At 41.3% G+C, this 22,534-nt stretch overlaps 2 protein-coding genes across 2 annotated transcripts in view; one reads left to right on the top strand and one right to left on the bottom strand.

Moving 5' to 3' along the window:
* The window catches only part of slc29a1a (solute carrier family 29 member 1a), a 79,047-nt gene that overhangs the window by 53,259 nt on the left and 3,254 nt on the right, over positions 1-22,534 (bottom strand). The window lies entirely within an intron of this gene.
* LOC121846634 lies at positions 8,968-15,800 on the top strand. The gene is made up of 2 exons (XM_042322776.1): positions 8,968-13,427; positions 13,846-15,800. Exon 1 carries the CDS (start codon positions 8,968-8,970, stop codon positions 13,093-13,095), a length of 4,128 nt encoding a protein of 1,375 aa, XP_042178710.1. The 3' UTR covers positions 13,096-13,427; positions 13,846-15,800.

Below are 22,534 nucleotides of genomic sequence, written 5' to 3'. Positions count from 1 at the left end.
GGCAGTAGGAAGCTCTCTCACCCATTTATTTGCAGATGATAGTCTTATACTCAGCTGGCCCCTCCCCGGATTTTTTGTTAAATGCTCTATAACAAAGCTTTCTTAGTGTCCAACAAGCTTTCTCTACCCTTAACCTGTCTAATCCCGTTCCGCTAGCGGAAACCCTCGCCAACAGCCAATGAAAGTGCAGGGCACCAAATACAAATCAACAGAAATCTCATGAATCAATTTTCTCAAACATACAAGTATTAGGCACCATTTTAAAGATAAAATTCTCGTTAATCCAGAAACAGTGTCTGATTTCAAAAATGCTTTACAGCGAAAGCTCCACAAACAATTATGTTAGGTCACCACCAAATCACAGGAAAACCCAGCCATTTTTCCAGCCAAAAAGAGGAGTCACAAAAAGCACAAATAGAGATAAAATTAATCACTAATCTTTGATGATCTTCATCAGATGACACTCATAGGACTTCATGTTACACAATACATGTATGTTTTGTTCGGTAAAGTATATATTTATATCCAAAAATCTTATTTTACATTGGCGTGTTATGTACTGTAGTTCCAAAACATGCAGTGATGTTGCAGAGAGCCACATTAATTCACAGAAATACTCATTATAAATGTTGATGAAAATTCAAGTGTTATGCATGGAACTTTAGATACACTTCTCCTTAATGCAACAGCTGTGTCAGATTTCAAAAAAACTTTACGGAAAAAGTATAATCTGAGAACGGCGCTCAGAGCCCAAAACAGCCAAAAGAAATATCTGCCATGTTGCACAGTCAACATTAGTCATAAATAGCATTATAAATATTCACTTACCTTTGATGATCTTCATCAGAATGCACTCTCAGGAATCGCCGTTCCACAATAAATGTTTGTTTTGTTCGATAATGTCCATCATTTATGTCCATTTATGTCCAAATAGCTTCTTTTGTTAGGGCATCTGGTAAACAAATCCAAAAGCGCGTTCAGGTCCAGTCGGACGAAAAGTTCAAAAAGTTATATTACAGGTCGAAGAAACTTGTCAAACTAAGTATATGTTAATGGGATTTATCTGTTAATTGAATGATTAGAATATTCCACCCTGAAACATATAATTGTATGGAATTGATTAGAATGTATAAAATCATAATCAATAAATGTGTAGTCTTATGTTATGGTATGTTGGTTTTGACCAGGTTTCGGTAGACACTACGGTACCATTCCGGGTAGAAGAGGTTAGGACCGGTGATAGTTCTATAGCCAGCCAGAATACAAGCAGAGCCCCTGACAAAACAGATTCTGACCGTGGAGTCGTCCAGAGCCAAGGGCCGGTGCGGATAGTTCAGACGAAAGATCTTAAGGAAGTGATTGAGGTGGAAACTTGTTATGGGGATTGGAATGGAATGGATTCAGTATACAGCCAGATCAGTAGTGAAAGAAGAATGTTATGCCTGCGCCACAGCAAAACCTCAGTTGACAACCATTCCCTTTCCATTTGGTGGAATTGATGCACCCAGGGGAATGGCCTGTATGGTAAAGCTGTTCATGAAGGCAGGGAAGCCAGATAATGACAGTTGCATTGGTCTGCATTATCTGTATCCCCATGTGCCCATTACATCCAGACTTCCCCCTTTCACAGTTACTGGAGAAAATTATTATTGTATGGCTCGATAGATCACACACGGATGGGACGTAGGGGAAGTAAGAACATGCAGTAGGACAGAGAATGTTACAACCGAACATTGATAGCATCGGAGTTCCAAGGGGGGGTACCTGATGAGTTCAAAGCTAGGAATCAGATATGGGCTGGATTGGAATCAAGCATCTTCTGGTGGTCAACGCTCAATAAAAATTTCGATTGGATCAATTATATCTACTATAACCAACAGCGTTTCATCAACTATACTAGAGAGGCGATAAAAGGTTTAGCAGGACAAACAGAGGCAACTAGTTTGATGGTATGGCTGAATAGAATAGCCTTGGATATGTTACTGGGTGAAAAGGGTGGTGTGTGTGTGTGATATTCGGAGCAGAATGCTGTACTTTCATCCCTGATAACACAGCTCCAGACGGATCAGTGACCAAAACCCTGGCTGGGTTAACCACATTAGCTCACAAATTAGCAGAGGACTCTGCAGTGGATAATGCTCTAACAAATTGGTTTGACAGTGTGTTTGGGAAATGGAAAAATGTCATAATCACTGTGTTGTGGGCAACTGTCACCTGTATGAGTGTTTTGGTTCTCGGTGGATGTTGTTTGGTCCCCCGTGTAAGAGGTTTGATTACCAGGACTCTGGAGAGGTCAATGTCGCAATAGATGGTGAGGTACGGACAGTGGGAGGATAAATACAGGCCTCCAGGCCTAGTAGATGGCTCCGGTTCTTTTAACGATGAGGAGCCAATGTTTGATGAGACTATTTTTGATCTTTAAGACTGTTTTTTATGAAGATTGTAATAAAAACCCTAACAGGAAGTGTTAGGATACCTAATGTAGGCCTATAACAGTCATTGGTGGATAAGGAATGAAAATACACATATTGGTTTTGTGAGGTTGATTTTGAGTGACATTGACAATATTAATACAAATAGATGTCATTTTTTGGAGTTAATGTTTAGGCAATAATTAACAGTATTCCACTGTGTAACATATGGAAATGTGTTTTAATCATAGCAGACAAGGAACCGTGGCAGACAACTTATGACCACTGTGAATCTGATAACTGGGAAGGAGGTCTCCCCACCCAGAGAGGGGAGAAACCATTGGGCTTGCAATAGATTGTGTAACATATGGCAGGATATGATAAGCAATGTATAATGTATTGGTCTGGATTATTCTTGTATACAATTGATGTATCAGTGTGTATTATTTAGTCATTAAGGGTGGATTGTTAGTTGGATTGATCTGTTAATTGAATGATTAGAATATTCCACCCTGAAACATATAATTGTATTGAATTGATTAGAATGTATAAAATCATAATCAATAAATGTGTAGTCCTAGTCAGAATTAGGGTAAAGCAATATAGCTAATGTTTATGTCTTTATGGTATTTTAAACACAGACTGTCTGAGCAAAATTCGGCTCCGACCTGACCAGAGATTTGGGAGAGAACGGGGAGTACGTCTCAAGGAAAGGTCTCCCTAATCTCTGTCGGCTGGGTAGTGAGACAGTATGTGCGTAGGATACCTTCTGTTTGTGTGTATGTATGTGGGTAGGATATCTACTGTTTGTGTGGAAGTATGTGCGCAGCTTTAAAATGGATGTCTTTGTATTCTTGATTTTAGAACATCCCGTGAATAAACATTTGACTATTGTAGACTGGGCCTCTGTCTGTTTTCATTTCAATCATTATCTTACAAATCCTGATTTAGCAGACTAAGTAGTTTAATTGAATTGGTTAATGAACATTGAGAACATAATTCTCGTGACAGCATAGAATCAATCTTTAGGATGTTTTTATCATAAATGTTCAATAATGTTCCAACTGGAGTATTCCATTGTCTGTAGAAAAGCAATGGAACGAGAGATACCTCTCATGTGAAATGTGCGTGACTGAGAACGAGGCTGCTGACAGACCCCTTAGTCAAACAGCTCCCATCCGGCCCCCCTTCACAGGAGAAGCCTGAAACAACATTCTAAAGATGGTTGACATCTAGTTGAAGCCTTAGGAAGTGCAAAATAACCCATATCCCACTGTGAATTTGATAGGGCCTTTTTTCTCAGGTTTTTGCCTGCCATATGAGTTCTGTTATACTCACAGACATCATTCCAACGGTTTTAGAAACTTCAAAGTGTTTTATATCCAACATTAATAATAATATGCATATATTAGCATCTGGGATTGAGTAGGAGGCAGTTAACTCTGGGCACGCTATTAATCCAAAAGTAAAAATGCTGCCCCCTATCCCAAAGAAGTTTTAACCTTGTTCTGAACGCCTCCAAAACAAAGGTCATGTGGTTTGGTAAGAAGAATGCCCCAATCCTCATAGGTGTGATTACTACCGCTCAGGGTTTAGAGCTTGAGGTAGTCACTTCATACAAGTACTTGGGAGTATGGCTAGACGGTGCACTGTCCTTCTCTCAGCACATATCAAAGCTGCAGGCTAAAGTTAAATCTAGACTTGGTTTCCTCTATGGTAATCGCTCCTCTTTCACCCCAGCTGCCAAACTAACCCTGATTCAGATGACCATCCTACCCATGCTTGATCACGGAGACATCATTTATAGATCGGCAGGTAAGGGTGCTCTCGAGCGGCTAGATGTTCTTTACAATTCAGCCATCAGGTTTGCCACCAATGCTCCTTATAGGACACTGGTTGATGCTTATTTATAAAACCCTCTTAGGCCTCACTCCCCCGTATCTGAGATATCTACTGCAGCCCTCAATTTCGACATACAACACCCTTTCTGCCAGTCACATTCTGTTAAAGGTCCCCAAAGTACACACATCCCTGGGTCACTCCTCTTTTCAGTTAGCGACTGGAACGAGCTGGAACAAACACTCAAACTGGACAGTTTTATCTCAGTCTCTTCATTCAAAGACTCAATCATGGACACTCTTACTGACAGTTGTGGCTGCTTTGCGTGATGTATTGTTGTCTCTACCTTCTTGCCCTTTGTGCTGTTGTCTGTGCCCAATAATGTTTGACCATATTTTCTGCTGCTACCATGTTGTGTTGCTACCATGTTGTTTTCATGTTGTGTTGCTACCATGCTGTGTTGTCATGTGTTGCTGCCTTGCTATGTTGTTGTCTTAGGTCTCACTTTATGTAGTGTTGTCTCTCTTGTCGTGATGTGTGTTTGTCCTAATTTTTATAGATATATATAAATATTTAATCCCAGCCCCAGTCTCCGCTTTTGGTAGGCTGTCATTGTAAATAAGAATTTGTTCTTAACTGACTTGCCTAGTTAAATAAAGGTTAAATATATATATATTTTAAATTAAGGTCAGTCAATTCTGAATATTTCAAGCACTTTGAAAGTTTCTTCAAGTGCAGTTGCAAAAAACATCAAGCGTTATGATAAAATGGTTCTCATGAGGACCGCCACAGGAAAGGAAGACTCAGAGTTACCTCTGCTGCCGAGGATAAATTCATTAGAGTAACCAGCTTCATAAATTGCAGCCCAATTAAATGCTTCACAGAGTTCAAGTAACAGACACATCTCAACATCAACTGTTCAGAGGAGACTATGGGAATCAGTCCTTCATGGTCGAATTGCTGCAAAGAAACCAATACTAAAGGACACCAATTATAAAAGACTTGCTTGGGCCAAGAAACACCAGCCATGGACATTAGACTGGTGGTAATCTGTCCTTTCGTCTGATTGGTCCAAATGTGAGATTTTTTTGGGAGATGTAGAGTAGGTGAACGGATGATCTCAGAATGTGTGGTTCCTACCTTGAATCATGAAGGAGGAGGTGTGATGGTGTGGAGGTGCTTTGCTGGTGACACTGTCTGTGATTTATTTAGAATTCAAGGCACATTTAACCAGCATGGTTACAACAGCATTCTACAGCGATACGCCATCCCATCTGGTTTGCGGTTAGTGGGACTATCATTGTCTTTCAACAAGACAATGACCCAACATATCTCCAGACTGTGTAAGGGCTATTTGACCAAGAAGGAGAGTGATGGAGTGCTGCATCAGATGACCTAGCCACCACAATCACCCAAACTCAACCCAATGGAGATGGTTTGGGATGATTTGGACCGCACTCTGAAGGAAAAGCAGCCAACAGGTGCTCAGAATATGTGGGAACTCCTTCAAGACTGTTGGAAAAGCATTCCAGGTGAAGCTGGTTGAGAGAATGCCAAGAGTCTGCAAAGCTGTAATCAAGGCAAAGAGTGGCTACTTTGAAGAATCTCAAATATAAAATATATTTGGATTTGTTTAACACCTTTTTGGTTACTACATGATTCCATATGTGTTATTTCATATTTTTGATGTCTTCACTATTATTCTACAATGTTGAAAATAGTACAAATAAAAGAAAAACCTTGGAATGAGTAGGTGTGTCCAAACTTTTGACTGGTACTACATACATATATATATATATATATATATACACAGTGCCTTGCGAAAGTATTCGGCCCCCTTGAACTTTGCGACCTTTTGCCACATTTCAGGCTTCAAACATAAAGATATAAAACTGTATTTTTTTGTGAAGAATCAACAACAAGTGGGACATAATCATGAAGTGGAACGACATTTATTGCATATTTCAAACTTTTTTAACAAATCAAAAACTGAAAAATTGGGTGTGCAAAATTAAATACAGTTTTATATTTTTATGTTTGAAGCCTGAAATGTGGCAAAAGTTCGCAAAGTTCAAGGGGGCCGAATACACAGGTGGATTGTATTTATCATCATTAGTCATTTAGGTCAACATTGGATCATTCAGAGATCCTCAAGGCACTGTGAAATATCCAATAATATATATTTTTATATATATATATATATATATATATATATATATATTATACTGAACAAAAACTGAACAAAAATATAAAGGCATATTAAGTAAAGTGTTGGTCCCATGTTTCATGAGCTGAAATAAAAGATCCCAGAAATGTTCCATATGCACAAAAAGCTTATTTCTCTAACAATTTGTGCACAAATTTGTTTACAACCCTGTTAGTGAGCATCTCTCCTTTGCCAGGATAATCCATCTACCTGACAGGTGTGGCATATCAAGAAGATGATTAAACAGCATGATAATTACACAGGTGGACCTTGTGCTGGCGACACAATACAATGCCAAGTCTTGAGAGAGTGTGCATTTGTAATGCTGACTGTGGGAATGTCCACCAGAGCTATTGCCAGAGAATTGAATGTTCTGAAACAAAGCTGAAAATGGCCCTGTTTGGCCTGCACCAGACATGTCACCCATTGAGCATGTTTGGGATGCTTTTGATGGACGACAGTGTGTTCCAGTTCCTGCCAATATCCAGCAACTTTGCACAGTCATTGAAAAGGAGTGGGATAACATTCCACAGGCCACAATCAACAGCTTGAGCAACTCTATTTGAAGGAGATGATTTGCACTGCATGAGGCAAATGGTGGTCACACAAAATACTGACTGGTTTTCTGATCTACAGCCCTACCCAACAGATGCATATCTATGTTCCCAGTCATGTGAAATCCATAGATTAGGGCTTCATGAATTTATTTCATTAGACTGATTTCCTTATATGAATTGTATCTCAGTAAAATCTTTCACATTGTTGGATGTTGCGTTTACATTGTTGTACAGTGTAAATAATGTATCAATCTTGAACAGGATTATCTATTTTGGATGCAATTTTAATTTAATTGATGGAGAGAGAGAAAGACAGAGAGTGTTTGTGTGCGCACTGATTTAAAGCAACGATATTGGAGTGACAGGCTGTTTTTAAAACCCTGCAACTGCAATTTAAAAATAAAGAATCTATACAATAAAAAAACAAGGTGACCCCCGAAAGCCAGATGGAGATGTGAAAATTAGATGCGCAGTCAGTGCCTTCAGAAAGTATTCATACCCCTTGACATATTCCACATATAACACATGTGCTGCCATCCTGTTAGAAGGTAACAGATTATTTTATTACAATGGTTAAATTGGATTTTCATTGTGTTCAATGGTGTTATTTGCCCCCTAGTGGCGCTTTCTGGTACTTAGAAAGACGACGCAAACAGGAAGTACAGAATTTGTTTTGCACGCATAGAAGCAGCTACAAACAACGCTACGGTGCAGGTCTTTCAATGTAGTTATTTATTGTCACGCTTCAGCCTTGGAAACATATTTGTTTGTAAGTTCGATTCAAGCATTTAGCTAATGATGATAATCTTGTTATTGATAGAGTTGCTTACATATCAATATTGGTTGCATTTACTCACAAATTGCAATGCCTTTAAATGTATGTCGTTAGCTGTATTACTTTGCTCGTGCGTCATGCAAACGAATTGTAAAATATACAATACTGTAGTTTTGTTACTGTTCCTAGTGTAATATGCTTTGTTATTCTACATAAATGGTTGTACATTATTAGAGTAATGAAAGGAGCCAATTACCATATGAGTAACAATTAGCTATATGGTTTGGCATCATGCCAGATGCATGGTACCTTAGCACGTGCATTGTATTTATGCAACTTCAAATGTTTAATGTACAGCTACAGTATGTCGGTGTGAATTGAATACTAAAGTATATTCTTTTCTGTATTTTGCAGTTTCACAACATAAACGTTTTCAATATATTCATTCAAGAAAAGTCACGCCTTGGGAGTTTTATTGAAGACTTAGTTGTTAGCTATCTGTCTAGTTTTGCATGGGAACGCAACTCAAGGGCAGAATAGTGAAAAAACATCATCACAGCGGGCTCAAGCTCAAGAATAACCACACACGGTGGTTTTGTTTCTACGTTCATCAGCAAACAAAGCCTCTCTTCCTAGGGAAGACCAGCAGTCTATGATGCAACAACCAGAGCCAGGTGTTCAACAGAGAGATGGAAGAGCCTCTTCAGCACATTGGGACCAAGTCTCAATCTACAAGATCAAGGTCATCAAAACAGTCAAGCAGATCCTCAACGGCGAGTTCTGCAGCCATCAAAGCACGCGCCAAGGCGGACGCAGCACGCGCACAAGTCTCTTATGCTGAGAAGGAAGCTTCTGTGATGAAACACAGAAATAGAGGCCAGCTTGTTGAAGCAAAAAGCTGACCTCGAGGCAACTTTATATGTTCTCCAAGTTGAGAGAGCAGCTGCTGCGTTGGCTGAAGCTGCAGCCTTTGAAGAAGCTGTAGGATCAGAACGCAGAGAGCTTTGCAAAGAACTAGACACAGGGACACAGCCCTTAAGTCCAGTCCAACGTACATGTGAGTATGTGCAACAACATGCTAGGCCCTACTTTGCTGAACTTCCATTTGAAGTGGAGAAACAAGAGCTTAGTGTTGACCCAGCTACATGCCATAATCCAGAAGGTAGCAAACAACAGAACATGAGCAGAGACTCTCCGTTCAAAAGAAATGAACAGCAGCATGGTGGAAATGGAAAGCAAGCCCACTTCCAGTCACACACACACAACTTCCCTGAGTCACAAGTGGCACCAGACCTCACCAAGTACCCCCTACGACGTGAGATGGTGAGTTCCGGACTCCTGAAGTTTGATGATCGCCCTGAAAATTATTGGGCATGGAAAGCATCCTTTCTCAATGCGATCAGAGACTTGAATTTATCAGCCAGGGAAGAGTTAGATCTAATTACCAAGTGGCTAGGGGCAGAGTCATCTGAGCAAGCAAACAGAATTAGATCTGTCCATATTTTCAACGCAACAGCAGGACTTAACATGGTCTGGCAACGACTAGAAGAGTGCTATGGTACACCCGAAGTGATCGAGAATGCACTGTTGAAGAAAATTGATGATTTTCCAAAACTGGCTAACAAAGACAATCACAAACTAAGAGAACTAGGTGACATTCTTCTCGAACTGGAGTGTGCTAAAGTAGAAGGGTACCTTCCAGGCCTCGCTTATCTGGACACATCTCGGGGGGTAAACCCTATTGTAGAGAAACTTCCATTCAGTTTACAAGAAAAATGGATAGCACAGGGATCCAAATATAAGGAGGACTATCGGGTAGCATTCCCACCATTCTCGTTCTTCTCGAGATTCATCAGGAACCAGGCGAAAATAAGAAATGACCCCAGCTTCACCCTCTACACCTCAACTAACCAGGTGTCCATGAAAACTGAGAAACCTGCCAGGTACAGCAGCAAGACACCTGTGACTGTATACAAGACAGATGTGTCATCTGAGGCCTCAGACCACCAAACCAAACCCAGTAAGACAAAGGTTGAAAACCCTGACCGTCACTGCCCAATACATAACAAGCCTCATCCTCTTAAAAAGTGTCGTGGGTTTAGATACAAAACTCTAGATGAGCGCAAATCATATCTCAAAGACAATGGCATTTGTTTCCGATGTTGTGGGTCAACTCAGCACAGAGCTAAAGACTGTAAGGTTTCAATCAAGTGCTCTGAGTGCGACAGCGACAGGCATCTTGCTGCTCTGCATCCAGGCCCAGCCCCTACAAATACAGACACCGCTACAGCAGAGACAGAGCATGGCGGGGAGCAAGGTGACGATGCTCTTCTATCTGTCACCTCAAAGTGTACAGAGATCTGTGGTGAGGCAGTCAATCCAAGATCATGTTCAAAAATATGCCTAGTCAAAGCTTATCCGGCTGGGAAAAGAGAGAAAGCTGTCAAAATGTATGTAGTGCTTGATGAACAGAGTAACAAATCTCTGGCCAAGACAGAGTTTTTCAGTCTCTTCAACATCAATGACAACTCTGCTCCATACACCATGAAGACGTGTTCTGGGGTAACAGAGACTTCAGGCAGGAGAGCCGTCAACTTCATGGTAGAGTCTATAGATGGACACATGCAGCTCACTCTCCCTACTCTGATAGAGTGTGATATGATGCCAGACGATAGGATGGAGATTCCCTCCCCCGACATTGCATATCATCATCCCCATCTGCAACCAGTTATGGACAGAATTCCAGCTGTGGACCCAGACGCTCCCATCCGCCTGCTCTTAGGACGAGACATCTTAAGGGTACACAAGGTACGAGAGCAAATCAATGGGCCCCACAACACTCCTTATGCACAGCGACTCGACCTCGGGTGGGTCATCGTAGGTGAGGTCTGTCTGGGAACGGCTCACCGACCAGCCAATGTTAACGTGTTCAGGACAAACATACTTCAAAATGGTCGCACATCCTATCTGAGCCCTTGCCCTGACATCATCCAGGTAAAAGAGAACTACAACAGCGTAGCTCAGAAACACATCTCTCCCTCTACAGTGCACTCGAGAGATCCAAACACAACTGTGAACACAGACAGCCTGGGATGTTCCGTGTTCGACAAAACACAAGACGATGATAAACCAGCACCATCAGTGGAGGACAAAGCCTTCTTGGACATTATGGACAAACAGGTTTTCCAGGATGATGGAAACAACTGGGTGGCTCCACTACCCTTTCGCCCCACTAGACGTCGCCTTCCTAATAACAGGGAGCAGGCCATGAACCGTCTCACATCACTTCGCAGGACTTTAGACAAAAAGCCTGACATGAAGCGTCATTTTATTGACTTCATGCAAAAGATGCTGGATAACGACCAAGCCGAACCTTCACAGCCACTAGAGGGAGACGAAGAACGTTGGTATCTGCCCATATTTGGTGTTTACCATCCACAAAAGCCTGAACAAATACGAGTAGTATTTGACTCCAGTGCTAAGTGTCAAGGCGTGTCACTTAACGATGTTCTGCTCAGTGGTCCAGACTTAAACAACACACTCTTGGGTGTCCTAATGCGTTTCCGCAGGGATTGCATTGCACTAACAACAGACCATGCAACCAGGCCCATACTTGCTGCGCTCTTAAAACACACTAGTTGGTTCTCAGGTCCACCGTTCCTGACCCAAACAAACTCGAGTAAGCCTGAGAACATCAATTTTGACCTTGTAGAGCCTCACACAGATGCAGAGATTCGACCAGACGTCACTGTCTTTGCCTCTAAAGTTTCTGGAGCTCAACTCGGCTCTCATCGCTTTGAGAGGTTCTCAAGCTGGAAAACTCTCAATCGAGCCACAGCACGACTCATTCATGTTGCAAGATCCTTCCATGAAGGTGCAGACAACACCAGCTGCAGAGGCTGGCATGACTGTAATAAACCATGCGGTACAAGTGAGTTGTCACAAGCCAAAACAGCAATCATTCACTGTGTGCAACATGAAGCCTTCAGAGAGGAATTCAAATGCATTGAAAAAGGAAAAGAGTTCCCAAAGCAAAGTACACTCAAAAAGCTGAACCCAGTGATTGATGAGGATGGGTTGCTGAGGGTGGGAGGCCGCTTATCCTCCGCCGACATGTTACAAGACGAAAAACATCCTCTCATCATACCACGGACACATCATGTTGCCACTCTGCTGGTAAGACATTATCACGAGCAAGTGGCTCACCAAGGCCGTCATTTTTCAGATGGAGCTATTCGAGCAGCAGGCTTCTGGATTATTGGGAGCAAACGTCTGGTCTCTGGTATCATTCACAAGTGTGTCACCTGCCGCAAGGTTAGAGGGAGGTTAGTTGACCAAAGAATGGCTGACTTGCCTGCAGACAGACTCACATCTGAACCACCATTCACCAGCGTTGGACTTGATGTGTTTGGACCATGGAATGTCATAACTCGTCGCACTAGAGGTGGTAGTGCAGACTCCAAGCGCTGGGCGGTGCTCTTTACATGTATGTCTACTAGAGCAGTCCATATCGAGCTTATCGAATCCATGTCCACATCCAGCTTCATCAACGCGCTGAGGCGTTTTTCCGCTATCCGTGGTCCAGCAAAAGTGCTACGGTCTGATCGAGGTACAAACTTTATAGGTGCCTGCAGGGAACTGGGTATCGACACAAATGACTCGGAACTGGCTAAATACCTCTCAGATAAGGGATGTACTTGGATATTTAATCCTCCACACTCGTCTCATATGGGTGGTTCTTGGGAGAGACTCATTGGGGTTGCCAGACATATTCTTGATGCTATGCTGTTTCAGACGGGCTCCACTCGTCTCACACATGAGGTCTTGAGCACTCTTATGTCTGAAGTTATGGCAATAATCAATGCGAGACCCTTAGTGTCAGTATCAACCGACCCTGACATGCCTACCATTCTCACACCCTCAATGTTACTTACACAAAAGACCAGCGCTACCTCAGCCCCTTCTGGATACTTCAGCATGAACGACCTTCATGGAAAACAGTGGAAGCAAGTCCAGTGTCTCGCTGACACCTTTTGGAAAAGGTGGAGACAGGAGTACCTGACAACGCTGCAGAGACGCAGAAAATGGACTGCAGAAAAGCCAAATGTAAAAGTGGGAGATGTTGTCTTATTGAAAGACAGTCAGGCACACAGAAATGACTGGCCAGTCGGGCTTGTGGTAAAAACCTTTCCCAGTACTGACAAAAAGGTTAGGAAAGTAGAACTAAAAATTGTCAAGCAAGGAGCTGCTAAGGTGTTTCTGAGACTAATCTCAGAGATTGTTGTTCTTCTTTCTAAAGCATCCTAGAGACAAAAGATAAAAATAGAAAGGACATTATTTGTTTCTTGATATGTTTTATTTCATAGTGGCACAATTTCATTATGCCAGGCGGGGAGTGTGCTGCCATCCTGTTAGAAGGTAACAGATTATTTTATTACAATGGTTAAATTGGATTTTCATTGTGTTCAATGGTGTTATTTGCCCCCTAGTGGCGCTTTCTGGTACTTAGAAAGACGACGCAAACAGGAAGTACAGAATTTGTTTTGCACGCATAGAAGCAGCTACAAACAACGCTACGGTGCAGGTCTTTCAATGTAGTTATTTCTTGTCACGCTTCAGCCTTGGAAACATATTTGTTTGTAAGTTCGATTCAAGCATTTAGCTAATGATGATAATCTTGTTATTGATAGTTGCTTACATATCAATATTGGTTGCATTTACTCACAAATTGCAATGCCTTTAAATGTATGTCGTTAGCTGTATTACTTTGCTCGTGCGTCATGCAAACGAATTGTAAAATATACAATACTGTAGTTTTGTTACTGTTCCTAGTGTAATATGCTTTGTTATTCTACATAAATGGTTGTACATTATTAGAGTAATGAAAGGAGCCAATTACCATATGAGTAACAATTAGCTATATGGTTTGGCATCATGCCAGATGCATGGTACCTTAGCACGTGCTTTGTATTTATGCAACTTCAAATGTTTAATGTACAGCTACAGTATGTCGGTGTGAATTGAATACTAAAGTATATTATTTTCTGTATTTTGCAGTTTCACAACATAAACGTTTTCAATATATTCATTCAAGAAAAGTCACGCCTTGGGAGTTTTATTGAAGACTTAGTTGTTAGCTATCTGTCTAGTTTTGCATGGGAACGCAACTCAAGGGCAGAATAACACATATGGTATCATGTAGTAACCAAAAATTCCATCATGTTACTGGCGGAAAAGGGTGGTGTGTGTGTGATATTCGGAGCAGAGTGTTGTACTTTCATCCCTGATAACACAGCTCCAGATAGATCAGTGACCAAGGCCCTGGCTGGTTTAACCACATTAGCTCACGAATTGGCAGAGAACTCTGGGGTAGATAATGCTCTAACAAATTGGTTTGATAGTTGTTATGGGATTTTTATGAATAATGACTAAATTATGTATACATTTAACTTAGAACTATAACTAAACAGACTACTACTCTGTTACTGTGTGAATGTATGAATCTTATTATAATCACAATACTGAATATAATGTGTCTAGTTTTAGTCAAGAATTAGAACAAGGACTTTCCGTTCCTTGTTAGAAACTAATGGAGCTATCGTCAGACCGGCTGGAATACTGTGTTCCTTAAAGGACATTCTGTCCCCGCCCAGGGAGGGGAGAGACCTTGGGTTTGTAGTAGATTGTTTAACAGGTGGCAGACAATGTGAGAAGGCTTGTGAACTATATTGCCATATCTGAGAGGAGGAGGGACATTTATGACGAAATGTGGAGGTATATAGACCAATGTACCGGAAATGATAGGGAGAAAGTTCCCGTGAATAAACATTTGACTATTGCTGCTGGGCCTCCGCCTGATTCATTTCAACCAGTTTCCTACAAATTCTGGGTTTCAGGCTGAGAGTAATATAATTAAATTGGGTTATGAACATTGAGAACAAAATTCTCCTGACAATAGTGTGTTTGGGAAATGTAATAATCACTGTGTTGTGGGCAACTTTCACATGTATGAGTGTCTTGGTTCTCTGTGGATGTTGTTTGGTCCTCTGTGTGAAAGGTTTGCTTACCAGGACTCTGGAGAGGTCAATGATTCAACAGATGGTGAGGTGCGGACCGATTTCGAGCTCCGGCCAGTGTAATGACAAATACAGGCCTCCAGGCCTAGGAGATGGCTCCGTTTCTTTTAACTACGAGGAGCCAATGTTGGATGAGACTATTTTTTGAGGGTTAAGACTGTTTTTTATGAAGATTGTAATAAAAACCCAAACAAGAATTGTTAGGATACCTAATGTAGGCCTATAACAGTCATTGATGGATAGGAATGAAAATACACATATTGGTTTTGTGAGATTAATATTGACAATATTAATAAAAATAGATGTGTAATTTTTTGGAGTTAATGTTTAGGCAATAATTAACAGTATTCCACCCTGTCACAGTGTAACATATGGAAATGTGTTTTAATCATAGCAGACAAGGAACCGTGGCAGACAACTTATGACCACTGTGAATCTGATAACAGGGAAGGAGGTCTCCCCACCCAGAGAGGGGAGAAACCGTTGGGCTTGCAATAGATTGTGTAACATATGGCAGGATATGATAAGCAATGTATAATGTATTGGTCTGGATTATTCTTGTATACAATTGATGTATCAGTGTGTATTATTTAGTCATTAAGGGTTGATTGTTAGTTGGATTTATCTGTTAATTGTAATGATTAGAATATTCCGCCCTGAAACATGTAATTGTATGGAATGGATTAGAATGTATAAAATCATAATCAATAAGTCTGAGCTCGGTGCCGACCTGACTAGAGATTTGGGAGAGAACGGGGAGTACGTCTCAAGGCCAAGGTCTCCCTAATCTCTATCGGCTGGTTAGTGTGAATGTGTGTGCGTAGCAGGACATTGTGTGCTAATGTTAGCGTTAATGTGTGTGCGTGAGAAGCCGGTATAAAATTAATTGTTTTGTATTCTTGACTTTAGAATGTTCCTGTGTATAAAACTGTTTGACTATTTTAGCTGGGCCTCTGTCTGTTTCATTCAACCAGTATCTTACAAATTCTAGGTCGCTTGACTGAGTAGTATAATTGAATTATGAACATTGAGAACATAATTCTCTTGACATTATTATACCTTTATGTCAACAAGGAACACAGACTGAGACCAAGGTCTCTTTTACAGCTGGGCCCTGCGTATACATGGTTACACATACAGTTTAGGTACAATGCTTAAGAAACTACACAAGACAAATAAAACGATCACAGATAACACACAAAAAAAATACAGCAGCAGATTATTACATTTACACACAGGTTATTCCCCTAACAGGTTATTCCCAGAACAGGTTATTCCCAGAACAGCACAAGAACTTGCATTACACAAAACAGTTACAAGCAATACAAAAATAAAAATATCCAATAAATATTTAAAATGGGCAACAGAGGGACAAGAGTCTCAAGTTTAAGTTTAGTCTGCAGGCTATTCCATAGGCAAGGAACGTAACAGGAAAAGGCAGCCATACCCAACTCTGTGGAAATGGCATGAGCCTCAAGTGTAATCCATGCTTGAGACCTGGCATGTGAATGTCACAAGCTCTAGCCTTCAAAGACAATCAATAGCAGATTGTATTAATCTCCAGACCTTAAAACCAGGCTCAGCCTGTGCAGTCTGTGTATTTTGCTATCTTGAAGTCTCACCGGCTTTATTAAGACCTGAAAACATCCCCAATGCTTTATTAAGCCCTGAAAACAACCCCAAGCTTATTTTCTTAATGGGAAGCTAATGAGTGCATTCCATGCCTTAGTCAAAATACTTTCATGGATTTAATCTTGTTTTCAGACCAAATGTCTTGACTGCATAGACGATTTCTGTGGAGCTTTACATTCTTGCAGATGATTATTTTCTCATATCCTTGGTCCTCCCTGACAGCTCTCAGGTAGTTCTGCTGCGCTGTGTTGTGTAACCGTGTCCTGGCTAATCTACATTTTTCAGGTATTCTGGTAAACTGTGGGACAACTTTCTTTTGTCATTTTCTGATTGCCTACAGCAAGTACTCCCAAACTAGCCGCCAGGGGTACGCCAAGTAAAAATGTGATTAACATTTTTTCTTTTTTTTCCCTTCACATTTCTAAACAGTCCATATATATTTTCCAAAGGGCTATACATTTGGATGAGTTTTTTTGCTCGCCTGAGTAGCCCCGTTTCACTGCCAAAATTAAAATGAAACCATCTAGTGTTCAGCGAATAACAACACAATGTCAAATACAGGTAGCCTAGTCAAATAATTAACATCCAATGACATTAACCATCACTCTCTTGCGGGAAACATACAGTTGATGTCGTAAGTTCACATACACTTAGGTTGGAGTCATTAAAACTCGTTTTTCAACCAATCCACACATTTCTTCTTAACAAACTATAGTTTTGACAAGTCGGTTAGGACATCTAGTTTGTGCATGACACCATACATTTTTCAACAGGCAGATTATTTCACTTATAATTAATTGGATCACAGTTCCAGTGGGTCAGAAGTTTACATACACTAAGTTGACTGTGCCTGCTTGGAAAATTGCTTGGAAAATTCCAGAAAATGATGTCATGGCTTTAGAAGCTTCTGATAGGCTAATTGACATCATTTGAGTCAATTGGAGGTGTACCTGTGGATGTATTTCAAGGCCTACCTTCAAACTCAGTGCCTCTTTGCTTGACATCATGGGAAAATCAAAGAAATCAGCCAAGACCTCAGAAAAAAAAGTGTAGACCTCCACAAGTCTGGTTCATCCTTGGGAGCAATTTACAAATGCCTGAAGGTACCACGTTCACCTGTACAAACAATAGTACGCAAGTATAAACACCATGGGACCACACAGCCATCATACCACTCAGGAAGGAGATGTGTTCTGTCTCCTAGAGATGAACATACTTTGGTGCGAGAAGTGCAAATCAATCCCAGAACAACAGCAAAGGACCTTGTGAAGATGCTGGAGGAAACAGGTACAAAAGTATCTATTGCCACAGTAAAACAAGTCCTATATTGACATAACCTGAAAGGCCGTTCAGCAAGGAAGAAGCCACTGCTCCATAACAGTGTTACAGACCTATATCCATCCTGCCCTGCCTATCTAAGGTCTTCGAAAGCCAAGTCAACAAACAGGTCACTGACCATCTCGAATCCCACCGTACCTTCTCCGCTGTGCAATCTGGTTTCCGACCCGGTCACGGGTGCACCTCAGCCACGCTCAAGGTACTAAACGATATCATAACCGCCATTGATAAAAGACAGCACTGTGCAGCCGTCTTCATCGACCTGGCCAAGGCTTTCGACTCTGTCAATCACCATATTCTTATCGGCAGACACAGTAGCCTCGGTTTTTCTAATAACTGCCTTGCCTGGTTCTCCAACTACTTTGCAGACAGAGTTCAGTGTGTCAAATCGGAGGGCATGTTGTCCGGTCCTCTGGCAGTCTCTATGGGGGTGCCACAGGGTTCAAGTCTCGGGCCGACTCTTTTCTCTGTATATATCAATGATGCTGCTCTTGCTGCGGGCGATTCCCTGATCCACCTCTACGCAGACGACACCATTCTGTATACTTCTGGCCCTTCCTTGGACACTGTGCTATCTAACCTCCAAACGAGCTTCAATGCCATACCACACTCCTTCCGTGGCCTCCAACTGCTCTTAAACGCTAGTAAAACCAAATGCATGCTTTTCAACCGTTCGCTGCCTGCACCCGCATGCCCGATTAGCATCACCACCCTGGATGGTTCCGACCTAGAATATGTGGACATCTATAAGTACCTAGGTGTCTGGCTAGACTGTAAACTCTCCTTCCAGACTCATATCAAACATCTCCAATCCAAAATCAAATCTAGAATCGGCTTTCTATTTCGCAACAAAGCCTCCTTCACTCACGCCGCCAAACTTATCCTAGTAAAACGGACTATCCTACCGATCCTCGACTTCGGCGATGTCATCTACAAAATGGCTTCCAATACTCTACTCAGCAAACTGGATGCAGTTTATCACAGCGCCATCCAATTTGTTACTAAAGCACCTTATACCACCCACCATTGCGACCTGTATGCTCTAGTCGGCTGGCCCTCGCTACATATACGTCGCCAGACCCACTGGCTCCAGGTCATCTACAAGTCCATGCTAGGTAAAGCTCCACCTTATCTCAGTTCACTGGTCACACCCACCCATAGCACGCGCTCCAGCAGGTGTATCTCACCGACCATCCCTAAAGCCAGTACCTCATTTGGCCGCCTTTCCTTCCAGTTCTCTGCTGCCTGTGACTGGAACGAATTGCAAAAATCATTGAAGTTGGAGACTTTTATCTCCCTCACCAACTTTAAACATCTGCTATCTGAGCAGCTAACCGATCGCTGCAGCTGTACATAGTCCATCGGTAAATAACCCACCCAATTTACCTACCTCATCCCCATACTGTTTTTATTTATTTAATTTTCTGCTCTTTTGCACACCAGTATCTCTACCTGCACATGACCATCTGATCATGTATCACTCCAGTGCTAAATTATAATTATTCGCCTACCTCCTCATGCCTTTTGCACACAATGTATATAGACTCTTTATTTATTTTTTTCTACTGTGTTATTGACTTGTTTATTGTTTACTCCATGTGTAACTCTGTGTTGCTGTCTGTTCACACTGCTATGCTTTATCTTGGCCAGGTCGTAGTTGTAAATGAGAACTTGTTCTCAACTAGCCTACCTGGTTAAATAAAGGTGGAATAAAAATTTTAAAATAAAAACAGCCATAAAAAAGCCAGACTACGGTTTGCAACTGCACATGGGGACAAAGATCATACTTTTTGGAGAAATGTCCTCTAGTCTGATGAAACAAAAATAGAACTGTTTGGCCATGATGACCATCATTATGTTTGGAGGGAAAAGGTTGAGGCTTGCAAGCCGAAGAACACCATCCCAACTGGTAAGCATGGAGGTGGCAGCATCATGTTGTGGGTGTGCTTTGCTGCAGGAGGGACTGGTGCTCTTCACAAAATAGATGGCATCTTGAGGAAGGAAAATTATATGGATATATTGAAGCAACATCTCAAGACATCAGTCAGGAAGTTAAAGCTTGGTCGCAAATAGGTCTTCCAAATGGACAATGACCCCAAGCATACTTCCAAAGTTGTGGCAAAATGGCTTAAGGACAACAAAGTCAAGGTATTGGAGTGGCCATCACAAAGCCCTGACCTCATTCCTATTGAAAATTTGTGGGCAGAACTGAAAAAGCGTGTGCAAGCAAGAAGGTCTACAAACCTGACTCAGTTACACCAGCCCTGTCAGGAGGAATGGGCCAAAATCCACCCAACTTATTGTGAGAAGCTTGTGGAAGGCTACCCGAAACGTTTGATCCAATTTAAACAATTTAAAGGCAATGCTACCAAATACTAATTGAGTGCATGTAAAATTCTGACCCACTGGGAATGTGATGAAATAAATAAAACCTGAAATAAATCACTCTCTACTATTATTCTGACATTTCACATTCTTAAAATAAAGTGGTGATCCTAACTGACCTAAGACAGGGAATTTTTACTGAGTTTAAATGTATTTGGCTAAGGTGTATGTAAACTTCCGACTTCAACTGTATATCCTAGCCTACCTCTTTCAGGTAATACATTGTATTCATTAGGCCTACTAGCCTTATATTTAGTTCATGAATGATGGGTTATGCATAAGCTTCTAACTTTTAGCCTCTGTCTCTTGCATATTACACACCTGCACTCTGCTGGCCTCTCTCCTTAAAAAACGCTCCTTAGCTCTTGGAGTCCCAGGAAAAGCTAGATGAGATTAGCTTGCTGGAAAAAAATGTTTTATTGTTTCTTATACTAATAGACTATTGGACGAGTGATGCAATCTCTTGATTGCTGACTGTTACATACATTAGCCAATAGAACTCACAGGGAGTTTGAAAGAAGAGGGAACGTGCGATGGCGTTTGACCATAGCAGTTATTTAATCACACCTATAACCGTTCAATTTTCGTTAAGATCATTTTGGGCTGTTTTTGGCTTGGGATCATAAAAAGTATTTAATGTAGGGCTCATAAAATATCTTTAATGTAGGGCTCATATAATGTCTTTAATGTAGGACTCATCAGGCTCAGGTAGCATCAGGGTTGAATTTTCATGCCGATCATTGCCCTAATCAAATCCAGGCATTTATATGCTTTATAATGACACTTCCGGTTTGGGCAGGAAGTACTGGGTTACTGGGGAGAAAAGTGATTTTTTTCTCGGGATGGAACATTTGTAAAATACAGGGAATATATTCAACCCTAATTTGGACCTCCCTTTTGTCAGTTTAGCCAGTTTCAGGAAAACAAGTGAATGTATAAGTTCTGAGTTTGTGCACTAAATTATTGGCATGGTCATACACACAGTGTAGGCTTTCAAGCTGTATTGATGAAGTGACATATTAGGTTACAAAATGGGTCTTATGGTCTGGGTCGTTATTGTCTCAGGAATGTACTTGGCTAAGGTGTATATAAACTTCCGACTTCAACTGTAGCCGCTGCTCATGTTGGTATCTGTACTGATGGAGCAAAAGCTGTGACAGGGAGACATAGTGGAGTTTTAACGTGCGTGCAAGCAGTTTCTCCCGACGCCACTTGGGTACACTGCAGCATCCACCGAGAGGCTCTTGCTGCCAAGGGAATGCCTGACACCTTGAAATACATTTTTGAAAGACATTTTTATTTATTTACTGATCATCATTTTCACTTGTCTGACCGCTTGCATGATGACGAGTTTCTCACATGACTGTCCTATCTGGGTGATGTTTTTTCTCGCCTGAATGATCTGAATCTAGTATTACAGGGACTCTCCGCAACTATATTCAATGTGTGGGACAAAAATTGAGGCTATGATTAAGAAGTTGGAGCTCTTCTCTGTCTGCATTAACAAGGACAATACACAGGTCTTTCCATCATTGTATGATTTTTGTGTGCAAATGAACTCAAGCTTACGTATAATGTCAAATGTGGTATAGCGAAGCACCTGAGTGAGTTGGGTGCGCAATTACGCAGGTACTTTCCCAAAACAGATGACACAAACAACTTTCATGACCCGCCTCAAGTCCACTTACCGAAATCTGAACAAGAGATCCTCATCGAAATTGCAACAAGTGGTTCTGTGAAAATGTAATTTAATCAGAAGCCACAGCCAGATTTCTGTATATGGCTGCGCTCAGAGTATCCTGTCTTGGCAAATCGTGCTGTTAAGACACTAACGCCCTTTGCAACCACGTACCTATGTGAGAATGGATTCTCGGCCCTCACTAGCATGAAAACGAAATACAGGCACAGACTGTGTGTGGAAAATGATTTAAGACTGAGACTCTCTCCAATACAACCCAACATTGCAGACCTTTCAATCACACAGTTCTCATTAACCTGTCGTGAGTTATTCACATTTTCCAATGAACAAATAAGGTTTTATATGTAAGATGGTTAAATAAATAGCAAAATTATTGATTATTATTATATTATTATTTGTGCTCTGGTCCTATAAGAGCTCTTTGTCATTTCCCACGAGTCGGGTTGTGACAAAAACTCACACTCATTCTTATGTTTAATAAATGTATCGTATAGTGTATGTGGGGCAGGCTTACAATGATGTCAAAAAACAACATTTGAGAGTGTGCCAACCCTGGTGGTAGAGGGGGTACGCAGATGGAGGTTGAACGTTTGAAGGGGTACGGGACTATAAAAAG

Source organism: Oncorhynchus tshawytscha, linkage group LG06 (assembly GCF_018296145.1).
Source record: "Oncorhynchus tshawytscha isolate Ot180627B linkage group LG06, Otsh_v2.0, whole genome shotgun sequence".
NCBI classification, from domain to species: Eukaryota; Metazoa; Chordata; class Actinopteri; order Salmoniformes; family Salmonidae; genus Oncorhynchus; species Oncorhynchus tshawytscha.
The sequence above is the reverse complement of the archived record's forward strand: the minus strand, read 5'-3'. Positions and strand labels throughout refer to the sequence as shown.